Source organism: Amblyomma maculatum, chromosome 6, assembly GCF_055883805.1.
Source record: "Amblyomma maculatum isolate TAMU_Amacu chromosome 6, ASM5588380v1, whole genome shotgun sequence".
Taxonomy (NCBI): domain Eukaryota; kingdom Metazoa; phylum Arthropoda; class Arachnida; order Ixodida; family Ixodidae; genus Amblyomma; species Amblyomma maculatum.
The window spans coordinates 132338762-132354000 of NC_139349.1; the positions used below are offsets into that span (position 1 = coordinate 132338762).

General features: G+C 43.0%; 1 protein-coding gene across 1 annotated transcript in view; it reads left to right on the plus strand.

Moving 5' to 3' along the window:
- LOC146186777 (uncharacterized) overlaps window positions 1-14770 on the plus strand; it is a 63705-nt gene extending 48935 nt beyond the window's left edge. The window contains exons 12-15 of the mRNA XM_084607398.1: window positions 2972-3087; window positions 3208-3378; window positions 13322-13445; window positions 14627-14770. Of these exons, the coding sequence (XP_084463524.1) occupies window positions 2972-3087; window positions 3208-3378; window positions 13322-13414 (380 nt within the window). The 3' untranslated portion in view covers window positions 13415-13445; window positions 14627-14770. The remainder of the gene's footprint in view (window positions 1-2971; window positions 3088-3207; window positions 3379-13321; window positions 13446-14626) is intronic.
- The last annotated feature ends 469 nt before the right edge of the window (window positions 14771-15239 follow it).

Sequence of the window (15239 nt, forward strand, 5' to 3'; positions counted from 1 at the left end):
TTAAGCCCAAACTTCTCACTCTCTTCTTGTACGCGCATCAGAAGTCTCTTGAGTTCCATTTCACTTTCTGCCATTAAAGTGGTATCATCCGCATATCTAAGGTTGTTGATACGTTTTCCCGCAATATTCACTCCAGCTGAAGACTCGTCCAGACTGGCCTTCCTCATGATGCACTCTGCATATAGGTTAAATAGGCAGGGCGACAGTATGCAGCCTTGCCTCACTTCTTTCTCAATCGGAAACCAATCAGTAAGACCATGCCCAGTTCTGACTGTGGCCTCTTGCCCTTCATACAGGTTCCTGAGGAGACAGATGAGGTGAATTGGAACTCCCATCTTTTGGAGAGCTTGCCACAATCTGCTCTGATCTACGCAGTCAAACGCTTTCGCATAATCAATAAAGCAGAAGTAGATGGGTTTCTGGAACTCTCTTGCTTTTTCCATGATCCAGCGAAGGTTGGCAATTTGGTCTCTAGTTCCTCTGCCCTTGCGAAACCCAGCTTGCACGTCTGGAAGCTCCCGATCCACATACTGCTGCAGCCTACCTTGAAGGATTTTCAACATCACCTTGCTAGCATGCGAAATAAGCGCGATCGTGCGGTAGTTGGAACAATCTTTGGCACCGCCTTTCTTTGGAATGGGGATGTAAACTGACCTCCTCCAATCCTGTGGCCACTGCAGGGTTGCCCAAATCTTCTAACATAATGTATGCAGAATGTTAACAGCGTCATGGTTGAGGTTTTGAAGCAACTCAGCTGGAATGCCATCAATTCCGCTATCTTTGTTCTTAGCAAGGCTGGCTAAGACCCATTCAACTTCACTCTTCAGGATGCCCGGCTCGAGATAAGTAACTACAACCGCCTTATGTTGGGTTTGCACATTCGGGTCCTTCTTGTACAGTTCTTCTGTGTATTCCTGCCACCTCTTCTTTATCTCTGAGGCTTCAGTGAGGTCCTTTATCACGCCCAGCTTAGCACAGAAGCTTCCTTTGATATCTTTGATTGTCCTATACAGAGCTCTTGTGTTCCTTAATTGGCTGTTGTCCTCAACTGCTTGGCACTGTATGTTCAGAAAGGCATTCTTATCTCTCCTTGCTATTTTCTGAAAATCCGCATTGAGAACCTTGTATCTTTCTCTTTCTCCCATAACTTTTGCCATCCTCCTTTCCTCAGCTATTTGCAAAGCCTCTTCAGATAACCAGTTTGCTTTCTTGCATTTCTTTCGTTTTGGAACTACCTTAGTAGCAACTTCTTGTATTATATCACGAACATCAGTCCACATCTCTTCGGGCTCTCTGTCTTCTAGATCTAATTCTTGAAATTGATTCCCCAGTTCCACAGCATATTCTAATGGAATTTGATCCAGATCATACCTGAAAGGCCTTCTAGTTTTCTGCGTTTTCCTCAATCGAAGCTTAATTTTGGCAGCAAGAAGCTGATGATCGGTGCCACAATCGGCCTAAGGCCTTGTTTTTACTGCTTGTATAGCGCTTCTCCATCTCTGCCGGCAAAGAATATAATCGATCTGATTCCTGTACAGACCGTCCGGTGAAGTCCATGTGTACAGGCGCCTCTTGTGCTGTTGAAAATGAGTATTCGCTATGGTCAGGTTGTTTTCTTGACAAAACTCTACTAGCCTCTGCCCAGCTTCATTTGGCTCACCAAGACCGAACTTGCCTATAATTCCGGATATTTCTTCACTCCCGACCTTAGCATTCCAGTCTCCTATGTGAAAAACGACGTCTGATGATGGGGTGTGGTCTAAAAGGCATTGTAGGTCCGCATAAAATCTCTCAACGTCAGCTTCTTCAGCAGTAGTGGTCGGTGCATTGACTTGGATAACTGTTATGTTGAAAGGGTGACCTTGGATCCGAAGTGAAATCAGTCGGTCGTTTTTGGGGTTGTACCCTAGCACTGCTTTGCCCATTCTTCTGTTTACTATGAAAGCGACCCCATTCCTTCTCTTGGATTCATGCCCACAATAAAAGACATAATGGTCGCCGGAGTTAAATTCTCCCACTCCGGTCCACTTGATCTCGCTGATACCCAAGATATCAATGTTCAATCTGTCCATTTCTCGCTTGACGACATCCAGTTTACCTTGCGTCATAGATCTTACATTCCATGTTGCTGGAAGTAAGTAGGGCGTCATAATTCTCTTTCTTTAGCGAGAGAATGACAGCGGGGATTATGATAGGCTAGTCAGCAGCGCATTTCGGATGACCGTGTACGCAGCATTGGATAGGTTTGGATTAGACTAGAATAGATTGCACTGGATTGGATTGGACTCGATTGGACTGGTTTGGATTGCATTGGACGGGATTGGTTGGATTGTATTTCACTGGAATTAACTGCACTTGATTGAACTGGATTTGATTAGACCGGATTGGTTTGGATGGGATTAGATTACACTGGATTACACTGGATTGGGTGGGATTAGATTGCATTGGAGAGGAGTAGACAGCGCAGCGACAGGAACACATGCTTTGCTACGTATATCCTGGCTTAGCTGAGCTAAGCCACGACTAATTTTTCGCACGCACATTCTATGCCTCAAGTCTTCCAATATCTCTTGTATGGCACTGGTGTTCTTCACGAAATAAAGTTGTCAGTCTGCGTTTGTGTGCGTCCTGCCTTTCCTTCGTCCGTGTCTTATTAGCGCAGCTTTTTATTGCATTGAGCGCACTTGAAAGGATCGGTGATGTGGGATGCAGAGCCTTCAGACCACTTTGGATGACCACTTTCAGTGAATACCATGTACGAATGCAATGCGAGTATGAAGCTAGCCTTATTTTGTGTGCCTGTAAAAAATTAGGATCAGTGAATGGAGTTGGAAGCAAAACCCGCCAAGTACCACTGCAACCAGGCTTTCATTTGGTTAGCTGCACTACGGTGGCGCTGTAGCGATATGCATCTGCTGTAATGGAGTGCGTATTCAGCACCCCCCCCCCCCCCTTCCTTTCTTTTTTTCAGATGTGAAAGTCTGTCCCTTCGACGCTTCCAACAAAGCAAGATTCCTAGGAACGTTCCGTAGGAAACTGGCCTCTGCTCTTGATCTAAGCACGGTACTATCTATTCAGAATTTGCAGGTGAGCTACAACGCCTATGCACACACACACAAAGCAAGGCGCTTTGGATTCAGTGTCAGCCTGTGTGGTTTACATTAAGCCCTCAATCTGTTTTATTTTATTTCTATTACTGTTTTTCAGTTTCGGTTTATCAATGACAAAAACATATCGGTCGGATTCACATTCCATGAAGGAATTCCAGGAGAGAAAATAAGCGAGCCAATGTTCAGTGCTTCAGCCGAGCAGAAAGTTGAAAATAGTGCGAAACCACTAATAGTTGGCTTTTCTCTGAGTGCTGTCTCAGGATCCGAAGTAAGTCTACCACAACTTTTTTTTATGCTACTTTACAGAGAAGTTTTAAAGGGAACGTTGGACAGAACACAATACGCCTGGTCATTCCACGTTGGTTTTTGTAACGACGTTTTTTGGTTTGCTAACATTTTGTTATTTCAATCTGTAGAGCCACTTTCTATATGAACTTCATGACCCGTAGTACGCCTGATTTAATCTGTAGGCGAATGGTTGCTGCAGAAATTTAAGCAACGTTCTTATATTAGAGATCCAGTTTCGCACAACTCTGTGGTGGTGACACAGGTTATTCGACGCTGTCGAAGGTGCGGGATAGGACTAAGTAAGGAGAAGAGATAGCATTCAGGTTCTATTCTAAGCGTTTTGTAATTTTCCACTCGGTGCTTTAAACAACCGAGTAAACCCACCTGCTTGCACAATGAAATAGTGAAGATCTCGTGTTGTTTACCAGGGTCCTCTCCGCTAAGCTGCGGTCTCATTTACACTGGGCAAAGAGGTCCTTGTTTCAATAAGCGCACAAGCGAGTATTTTTGAAATGTATGCAGTTGATCATTGGAAAATGCGCAGCAGTGTCTGCCCTGAATTTAAATAAAATATATTTTTGAAGAGCGGAAAGGAAAGTCTTCAGCGAGGGACTGTGGAAGCCTATTTTAAAAAAAGCCTTTCTTAGCTCATCAGTGGGAACGTGCGCAGAAAGTGAATGTCTCCGGAATGCGTGATCAAACGACAGATCCAATACCCATTCAACACAATCCCCAAATAAAGCTGAAAAAGACAAAATACTGAATCCAGTCACGATTACTTGGCTATAATCATGGAGGAAGCACAAACAAACTAAGGAGAGGCACGCCCCATATATTCCAGATGCATTGCGAAAAGCGTACCGGAAGTCACATGCTTTTTTTTTTAGCCTAGATATGGGGCAAATAGCAACAGCTTCAGCGTTGCTAAGGGGCAGCATGGCTGTCACTGTCGGCGTCGGATGGCGCGGAGAAGCGGTCAGACGGGGAAGGTCCATGAAGGAAGGAAAGATGGGGAAGGGCACATAGGGGAAAAGTTGCCCCATATGTAGGTGGCGCCACAGCATTTTCCGGTCGCCGGCCGGCGTCGCGAAATGTGACGTCATGGCCTCTACTCAGTTTTTTCCTTCCTGCATGGCTATAATGCTTTGATGACATTGCATAATGAATTAGCCACCTTAGTCACATCCAAAAATGTAATCCAGCATCCATACAGCAAGCCAAAACCGAATCCACTCATGAACAATTGGCTGTAATGCCTTATTGATATGGCATAATGACTAGCCACATTAGTGCAATATATAGTCCAGAATCTAGTTCAGAATCCATATAACGAGCCAATACTGAATCCAGTCATGATTAATTGGCTATAATGCCTTATGACAATGCATAATCGCTTGCAACATTAGTCATATCTCGAATCCAAGTCGGAGCCAATAATTCAATTCGTAGCCAAGCATCCGTTTCAGAATCCATATAACATGCCAATACCACATTCATAAATGATTAACTGGCTATAACGCCTTAATGCCTTAATGACAATGCACAATGACTTGCGGCCTTAGACATAGCCGGCCCTAATCCAGATCTTATACAACAATGTCATCCAGCATTCACATATTAAGGCAACCAAAGACAAACCAAGACACCTCTGTGTGCTCTATCTAGCCTTACCGCACGAAAGGAGGCTTAAGTGCACCCCATGAATTCTATCAACAAGGATAAGCACATGTGTTACTAGGTAATCCATTGCGTTTAGTAACGCGGAGACCTCTTTTATAGAAAGATTTCTGTAGGATTTATAGGGTTATCTCGGTGTCTATCTTTTTCCGTCTTTTAATTTCGTTGCTTTAGATGCAATTCTTTTGAATTTTATTGACAATGCGGCGTTATTCCTGGGGACATTATTTTCGTTTTTTTTTTTCTGGCCTCGACGCAGGTTGTTATTTACACCTAATATTAAAAATAGGAAAACCTACGTTTCGTTTGACCACCTGATATGTATCTCACGCAGTCAATTTTTCATTTTCTTATTTTTTAAGGTTGTTTTTGCTTTGGTCATGCACGTTTGCTCATTCTGCTTGCAAGCTTGTTAGTCTTGTTTTGTGTGCGTTTATATTGCTCCTAGATGTTTGGGTGAAATATTTGTATGATCTTCGCTTTTTTCACGATCACCGCGCTATTTAGTTTTTAGTTTGCTTATGCGATGTATTGCGGCAGAAGTGACGCCAAGAATTGGCGATAAACAGAGGAATTTGTGTTGCGGCTCGAGTGTTCTACAAAAAGGCAGGCTTGATGCAAAATTAACCTAGTTATTTGTGGCGCTCGTCCGCTCGTCCTGTCGTCTGCCGTGCTACATTTATCATGAATTTCCAAATTTCATCCGACCATCTAACTTTCTGTCGCCCTTTGCTATGATTTCCTTCGTTTGGAATTCGGTGAGCTGTCCTTAGCGACCAGAAATACTTTGGTCTTTGCATCACATGACTTTCCATGCCCATGTTTTTTTTTATTTCCACCAGTATGACACTATCACTTGTTCTCTGAGACACTGTGCTCTCTTCCTTTCCGTCTAAGTTACACGAATCCTTTTACTTTGCAAATCTTTCTGCGTTGACCTAAATTTAAGTTCAGCTTCTTTCGTTCCAAGCCCCGTGTGTGCCCCATTAGTGCCAGTAGGATACAGCTGCAATTTGTTTTTCTCTAGAGAGGTGCGGGTAAGAAGCTACCGTTGAAGATCGGACAGCACTGCTAGAGACGCTCCACCCCATTGTTTATTTTCGCTACTTCACATTCTTGATCGGGATGTGCGGTCATTATCCAGCTGCCCGAAGTAGGCTTATTCCCTTACTCCCTAAAGCATTTGGCTGCCTTCTGTAAACTGCTCTTCCCTGCCGAGATAGCTGAATAATGCTCTAGTTTTCTGCATATTATTCTTTAGACCCACCTTTATGTTTTGTCTGTCTTAGTCTTGATCGTGCTTCGCAATCCATTCCCTGAGTTACTTAACAAAAGAAAAAATGTGATCGGAGAACCGATGATTACTGAGGTATTCATTAATTCTTACCGTAACTCTTCTCAGTCTAGGCTTTTGAACACGTCGCGTAAAGTGGCACAAAGAGAAATGGTCAAGAGTTGAGAAGGAACCTCAGTTAAGAGCCAATGTTGGGTGAAAATCCGATGCGTTGAACAGCACAGGGGAGATTGTGCCCTCCTGTCTGGCGCCCCTTCTTAACGAAAATTCGTAGCATTCTTTACGGAGGAGTGTGGTGGAAGTCGCACCGATGAACATTAAAGACGACTTGCACACTCGAGATAACTGGATAAATTTAGAAACAGCGCTACACTGAAATTTCTCTTTGCTCAGCGCTGAGTAAACCTATTCGAAGCAGCGGAAAACATGAATATAATTCTACTATGGTCCGAACTTCAATATTGGACAGCATTAAAACCAGTTCACCTATGGATTTGTGAGTAGGAAAGCACAGAAAGAAAGGGTAATATAGACTACAGAATGCACATGTTTATATACCATTGACATAATGTTAGGAAGACATGCGATAAACAAGTGGACTTGATTGTTCTTTTACTTGTGCTCATCGCTTGATAAGAATTTTTACTACTCTCTTCTCATTGCTTATTGTTTTGATGAAATATTTTATACCCCTTCTTGTCCCTTTCAGTTAATTTTTTACGAGCAGTTCGAAGATTGCTGAAGCAATCTTTAATAGACATGTATGATTTCATTATCAGAAGTGCACACATATATTACTCCCCTTTGATGTATGCTGCAAGCGAATGCGAATGATATTTGAAGCTTGATGTCACTGTTGATATCTGTGAGACTGTATGCAGGTGATATATATTGTTTGATCTGTGAATATCTAGAGTGTCGTTTAAACATGAAAGGTGCTTCAGCAAATCTCTCAGCCAAACCAAAATATAGCGAGATTGGAAAGGACAGTTTTTTATTGTGAACGGTCATCCTGCACCAGCGCACGTCCATGGACTTGAAAACCATAGTAATAACATAGAAAATCAACTAATATTCTCTGATTGTTCTTAACCCGGTGCAGTCTTGCAGATAGACCCACACAGAGTTAGTAGTGAGGGAAAAGACGATGACGTATGCGAAGAATACTCTCTAGTTCGTCCAGCGCAAGAAATTCAGCCGATTTTTAGCACATCACCTAAGGGTAACGCAAAAAGTAAGCCGGAAGACCTGTGCAAGCCCAACGCCTTCTGGTGATGGGTTGCAGTGCTGGCCGCACAGTTGTCCTGTGGCAAGTACTTTCCTTCGCTACTCTCGAAAACGTCGACTACGCGGTAGGCGATGAAAGTCTGCTACATATTGCATCAACGACTGATGAACGGATAGCACATGCATGACACAATAGTGCAGCCAGTGTTAATAGGCGTCGAAGATAATCAAACACTTCACATGCGGACATTGCGTTTGCGCTATTTCTTGCGGTGCTTATAGGCGCCCAGCTTTAGTTATTGACAAAAAAAAAAAATCAATGGCAGATATACTACTTTAGAGACTAGAGACATCCTTTCTGCTTTTATCTTCAAACATTTGTGTGTAATTGGAATGCCCGTTACTACAAGCTCGTCACTGCATGTAACTACTAGATCCCGCTGATTAAAAGGTGATCAGGAATGCTTAGGTGATTAGTACGTTTTAAAGTCGCTGTTGTCCGATCATGGCTATCACTCCTTGAAAAGGTTTTCTGCCTGTCTGAGGTGCCCTGTGTTCAAAGTGTTTCAAGGTTTAGCTGAATCGCCTAATATATCCGTTTGTGCAAGAGCGTTTGTGCTATGCGCTTACGCAGTGTATATGTATACGGACTTGACACATGTACTGTACATGTATATTGGCACTAATTATAAGACAGCATTACCAATATCCCATTCCTATTTTTGCCGCTGATGTGGGGAGGTAAGGTCCTATACCAGTTAGGTGCCTTGCTGTCTGTGATCGATTCAATGGATTTCAAGAGAAATATAAAACAATCGCTGTACCACGACCATTTGAAACCGCTCTCTTCGATCTTATATTTGTTATTTTAACCCGATTGTGTGATATTATAATCGATCTGAACCATTTTTTGGCTTTAAATGAACAAAAGAAAAAATGTCACAATTGAAGGCTGAATCTGCAGCTCACAAAGAGGCTTCGCTTCACACATCTATTGCAGTGCCTAGCTAAAAGACCTTAACACGCAATAAACATTGCAAAGAAATGTGAAGGCTAACAGGATAAATCTACTATGTGTCGTTAATTCCGGTACCGTGATTTGTAACCGGGGATTTGATATGGAAAGGCTTCAAGGTAGCGTATAAATGCCACTACACGTGAAATAAGCATATTTGCTTTAGTACGGGCGGAAGTTATAATTTTGAATGGGTGCCGTTAACTTGTTTCCTCGTTTTATCAATGTTGCTTGATATTTACAGTTATACAATCAATAGTCGTCCTAATATTGCAGCTAGCATGTGCTTCTTGTATTATTAATAAGCTTAGTAAGAACAATAACTCTTAGATGCCACATCTATAGCCCATACATGTGACAACATCTATAGTGTTTTTTATTCAGGCAGCAAAAAATGCTTACATTTAGCTTTCAGCTGTACTAACATCACATTCTGGGACACCTCCACAAGATCATTTTTATCTGGTGGTTGAGACTGAGGCGTGTTCTATAACTGTTACCCAGAACAAATGCTTGCCAACATAAGGAGTACTTTGGTTTGGGCTAGTTGATTCGACATGTTTGAAACAGAAAAACGGCGCGAATGAAGCAAGAACAAGAACGAATGTAAACCAACAGGACTGGCGCAACTAGCAACTAAGGTTTATTGCACCAACCCTGAATTTATGTTCAGCAATAAGCCATGCATATCACCGAATCCAAACACAAGAAAAGCACTCAAGGACAAAAACCATCATTCACAATAAGCATACAGATTACAGACGAACCAGGTGACCGGCAGGAACAATTCCTCAGTACAACAAACACGTCACTTGAACAACCAATAATCACCTAACCTAAAGTGGAAGCGCACGTGTAAAAAAAAAAAAAATACACGGCAAATAATTTTCATTAATTTATCTGAGTTTCCCTGCATAAACTAAACAAGGGACAATGGAATACTAAAACGGCCAACAAGAACCGATACAACAGGCTTACCGCTCTTGCAGAGGCGATGTTTCCAGGAAAAGTCAAGGACATTTTGAAATGGGTCCATCGTTCAGCTTCCCACCGCGAGCGAAGCGCCAGGAGCTGCCGGCCATTATCAGAAATATGGCTAGCCGTGCACTGGAGCGAGAAAAAGAGAGGGTTACCAGAAACAGCGTCATCTACGTGGTGAGATGCACTCGGGCCAACCTACCGCAACCTGCGCCGTTGGAAAAAGTGTCGAAAGCTCTGAAGAAAAATGGTCTTCTAGCGCTCAAGCTGACGCAGAAGGTGGCTTCGCTTTGCTGCATACGGGTTTGTTCTGGGAAAAGGCTTTCGCGGCCATAGTCAAGAAGTTCGAACGGGTTAAGTTCAGCACGCGTACTAGAAGACGACAAGTAATGAAGATCCTGGATGATTTACATTTGGATACCCTCAAGAAGAAAGCTACAGATGAAGGCAAAAACTTAATTGAAGCATTTTTTAGGGTTAAAAATTCCGAGAGCACTGCAGAATGTGCAGTGGAGAAATACCAAAGCCTGAGCGTTGCTGCTGCGCCCCTCGTCGAACAAAACCAGCGTTTCGTTGAACATATCGAAGTTCCCTGGCGTTCTATAATTGGTTTGCATGAAAGGAAAGGTGCAGTACCTATCACTCCAGAATCCCGCTACTATCATCTTCACGGTAGACAACGAAAATAATGATGCGCGTTTCACAATCCCGGGTATGGCGGAGTTGGTTGAAGCACTCTGCTTGAGGATCCGAGGGACAGCGATTCGAATCTAGGTGGAGACATGATTTTTATTACTCTAATGACGTCATCAGGATGATTAACAAGTAGAATCCCGTGGAATCTCGCGAAGAAGTGGGACACTTCTCGCGGACGCTCGCTGCAAACGCACGGGCACGCGGGCGAGTCATGAGCCATTAAAGTCTTTCACCTTAGAACCCACAGGCCTGGGATATCTCTACGCACCATCGTTTCGGAAAAGGAAACATGCCATCGGGTCATCAGTGGCTACCTTCAGAAGCACCTTGGCGCTTTGGTGAGCGATGACCGCTTCCTTGTGCGTAGTTCTCGCGTCGTGCAGGAACTTGAGTTTTTGCCACCCCTGGAATACAGTCGATTATCAATTGACATTGAGGAATTGTATTATTCTGTTGCATATCAAGGACTCCTGAGTGCGGTTAAAGAAAACATTATGACGACAGGATAAAGCTGCAATAAGCAGCGACAGTTTCATGGCCTTGCTTGCTTGAATTGACTCCCCAGCCATATCGTTTGAATGGAGTTTCTTTGTCCAGAAAGAAGTATATATGTTTTGGTTCGTCAGTGTCACCCATACTTTGTGACATTTTCCTGTGAGCTTTTGAACGTGAATTCAGAAGTCAGCTATGTGACAGGCATGTTTTTTCTGTGTTTAGTTATGCTGACGATTTGTTTATTATTCTGAAAGACATTCAGGAGGCTAATTTAACCACTGCTGTCAAACGTACGGTATTAGTTTTGAACAGTCACAGCCATAATCTCACGTTTACTTGGGAGGTACAGGATAATAGCGAACTGCAGGTCCTAGACTTACGGCTATTGTTTAAGAAGGATCACCTATGCTGGGCGTACAGTCCCAGATCTCAGAAAGGATTGTTACTTTTTGACAGTGCCCATTCAAGTTTGTCAAAAGAGCGATACGGTTACCCATTCTCTGCTGAATGCTTTATGAAAGTCTTGCCATCACATGATGTATTTGAGTTTTGGTGTCCAGGTTCAGAAGCTGAAGGAAGCAGGGTACTCAGCCCCTTTAATTGTGGCTGTTTGTGGAATGCTGCTCCAGAAGGTCAAGCGACTTCGAGAAAAAAATCTGGAAACGTGACAGAAATCGGTTCTGATTATTCCTTACGTTCATAAGGTATCCCATGGCATCAAAAAAAGGTGCAAGTAAATACCAGGTCGAAGTTGTCTTTTCCGCACCGTCAAATCTTTAAAAAGTTTGCTTCGCGGAGAAGTCAAACGCGAGAGCAGTTTGCGGAATTAAACATAAAACGAAGTTCACTGTAGATTACGAGTGGTGTACCAGATTCCTTTAAGCTGCGGACGTGTATACATAGGGCAAATTTCTAGTTGTTCCAACGAACGCGCAATCGAACACTTCGGGAATGTGCACAATAAACATGAAAGTTTCTTTGCAGACCACTGCAAAATATGCAGAGGTTGCCGTCCGAAATTAAACAAGACGATGTTTCTGAAATCCGGCAGAGATAAAATAGAGTGGGGAATAATTGAAGCCCAAGCTTGTGCGTCGTATAACTCGTGCTATGGTCTTTCCAGTTGTGATGTATGGATGCGAGAGTTGGACTGTGAAGAAGGCTGACCGCCGAAGAATTGACGCGTTTGAATTGTGGTGCTGGCGAAGACTCTTGAGAGTTCCTTGGACTGCCAGAAGATCAAATCAGTCGATATTGTCGACCATAAACCCTGACTGCTCATTGGAGGGTCAAATTCTAAAGTTAAAGCTCAGCTACTTTGGTCATCTGATGAGAAGAGAGGAGTCGCTGGAGAAAGATTTGATGTTGGGAAAGGTTGAGGGTCGCCGGAGAAGGGGTAGGCAGCGAACGCGTTGGTTAGATGGCATCCTCGAGGCGCTGCAGATGAAGTTATGTGATGTTACGAAGATAGTGAGAGACCGGAAAGCGTGGCGTGACATGGTCCATAGGGTCACGAAGAGTCGGACACGACTGAACGACTGAACTGAACTGAAGCTTGTGCGTCAGCAAGCCGTTCATTTCAATCAGTGACGCTGAGCTGGCTTTCCTCGAAGGGTTCCTTTAGGTGATGAAATCTCAATTCCGCGTGATTTTGCCGCCTTCTTGATTTTTAATTCATAGCAGCCTTTCTTCCACTTTGACACCGAGAGTTAACTCTCGGCGTCAATTCCTCTCGAAGCTTCTACAAGTTCGTTGGCTTCTTTGTTCCGAGTTCTTGTTGATGATTTTGTTTTCCATTATCACATGTTTTGTTATGCAAAGAGCACAGTTTCGTCTGCACCTTTTTCTCTGCTTTCTTGTCGGTCATTTTAGTTTTCCATTGTAACTAGTTTTGATTTATGCAGGGAAGCTCAGAAATGTTAAGAAAATTTTTAGCTGTGATTTGTTTTTTTCTCTGGACACCCGCGCTTCTGCTTTCACGTTAGGTGCTTTTTTATCCTTAAAGTGCCGCGTTTGTTGTACAGAGGTATTTTTTTCTGCCGGTTACCTGGTCCACCTGTAATCTGTATACTTATTGTGATTGATAGCTTTGGTCGTTGAGTGCTGTCCTTTTGTTTGGTATTGGTGATATGGCTGATGGCTGCGTATAAATTCAGGGTTGGTGCGATGAACCTTAGTTGACAATTGGCGCCAGCCCTGTTGATTTACGTTAGTTCTTGTCCCTGTTTAATTGGCACCGCTTTTCTGTTTCAAACAAAAGGTTGTGTTGTTGGGCGCAACACGCGGCAGAACGTACTATCTGAAAACAGGGGGAAAAATATGCCACTATATATGAATCTAAATTGTAATTGACGCAGTTTTGTCTACCGAGAAAACAATAAGGATTGTTAAACATGTACCCTACACTGGTAAGTGGTGGTAAGAACTGTGTCTGTAGTTGTAGTTTCCTAATGAGAAGACACAGTTCTGAAGCCTGTTCACATAATAGGCGTTGAATCCGAGAGAAGACCAAAGTAAAATCTTTATTCCTGACATTGACAGGACTGCATATGGGAGTCATACTTGTTTCACAAAAATGACGTGATTCGCCCTCAGCCACGTGAAAATTCAACGCTGCAAAAATGTCAAGACTGATACAGCTGCGTACATATGCCTCCTGTGTACGGTGAGTAGACGAGTGACTAACTGCTGGAATTAGTGGGAAAGCGAGATGGTGTTCGAAGTGCTTAGAACTGCATGAGATGGATTTGCGAGCAAGCGTGATGGTAATAATCTGTGCGCACATTTCAGGACTGCGTTACATAAAGATTCATTATCCATTTTCAATTACGAATCAATTTGGTCTACTGTTATTGGTCACTCCTGAGTAGGGATAAAGATTCAGACGTCCGTGGGAAATGACTGGAGCGTTGGCTCATTGGCACCATTTTGCTTGGCGCTGACAGTAGCTAGCTTGTTTGAGGGGCGATAGCTATTGTCGACGGTGGGACCAGCTAGCTTATGTGTGACCGCTCGCTGTTTTCTTTAGACGCTGGCGCTATGCTGACTGGACGGGAAATGAAATGAAATTTCATGTTAATTTGAGACGAATCTTTGCAGAATTCGGTGCCAGGTTAGCTCATTACTAATAGTTTTCTTCTTTTTTTTTTTTTTTTGGGGGGGGGGGGGGGGTTGAAGCTTATATCACCACAACCACCAGGCTAGCTCTTACTCCAACCGCTTAATAAATAACGCTAATATCAACGCCAACGCTAAGGGCGCAGCATACAAAAGGAAGTAATTCTGGAGTAAGGAGGCTCTATTTTTCGTTGTTGCAAAGACACATATGCAATCACATGCACACTGAGGCGCTCAAACTCCTCTTGCGATCAAACTACCCCAGCATTGCATCTTGTAGCTGTGGAGAACACCTGGATGCTGCAGTGTAAAAACATTTGGCAGAATATCGCTCGTGCTATTATGCTATCGAATCACGTAGGGTCGGAGCCCATAGAGCTGTTAATTAGCCTTTACGTTTTATTTACTCATTAGACATCCCTCATAGCCTTAATCGAATGGGGATGTTAAGCCCTCTAAACGTAAACCTCATTAGCGATTTCACTTAATTTTAAGGTGAGTGCGTAATTTTATTAAATCATCAATAATGCATCGCATGATGCAGGAAAGTCGATAGCGGAGAAGTGAATGACACTTACTGCTTCGGCCTACTCACCTTTCATAATATTTTTGTAATCCTTTTAACTTTATGCACAACCTTTCGAGAGCTTTTCCACCTCTCGTGAAGGATGAAGGTTTCTTCAGTTGTCGGTTTTATCTGCATAAATTATGTTTCATCCTGCATTTCAGATCATTCGAGTCAATGGTTCCAATGGAAGAAAAAGAAGAAAAAATAATGCCTTCATTATTATTCATGAGTACTTACCCACACAGCCAAAGGCATTAAATAATATTAAAGCCGAAGTAATAATAAATTTCATATACATTTAAAAACGAAGTTTATTCATTCGTCATTCACATTTGCTTTAACCACCAGTTTGTTTAGTTACAAAAATCTAACCAAGTGAGCGAAACGTAAGTAAGTAAATGTATCTGAAGAGTCGGGTGCCTGGGTCGGGGCTGCCCTGATGAGTGGAGGCGGGTGTAACTGCTTCAGTGGTAAACATGAACAACATTTATTAAACGAGGGCGCGGGTATTTATCGCTCTAGGTCGCTTGACACTAACTGTGAAATTAATGCGCACGCATACACAAGAGAGAATCCAAGACAACAATGCATCCTTGTGCTGTGCAATGTCAGCTCGCGAGAATCCCAGATGGTCGAAATTTCTGGAGACATGTGCTCATAGCCTGAGCCGCTTTGAGAGGTTAAATTCTTTAGGAATACGAAAAAGAAGAAGAAAAAAAGAAAGCAATTTAAAAGGCGGAAACAGAAATCAAAGCTTGCAATGCTCCATATCGG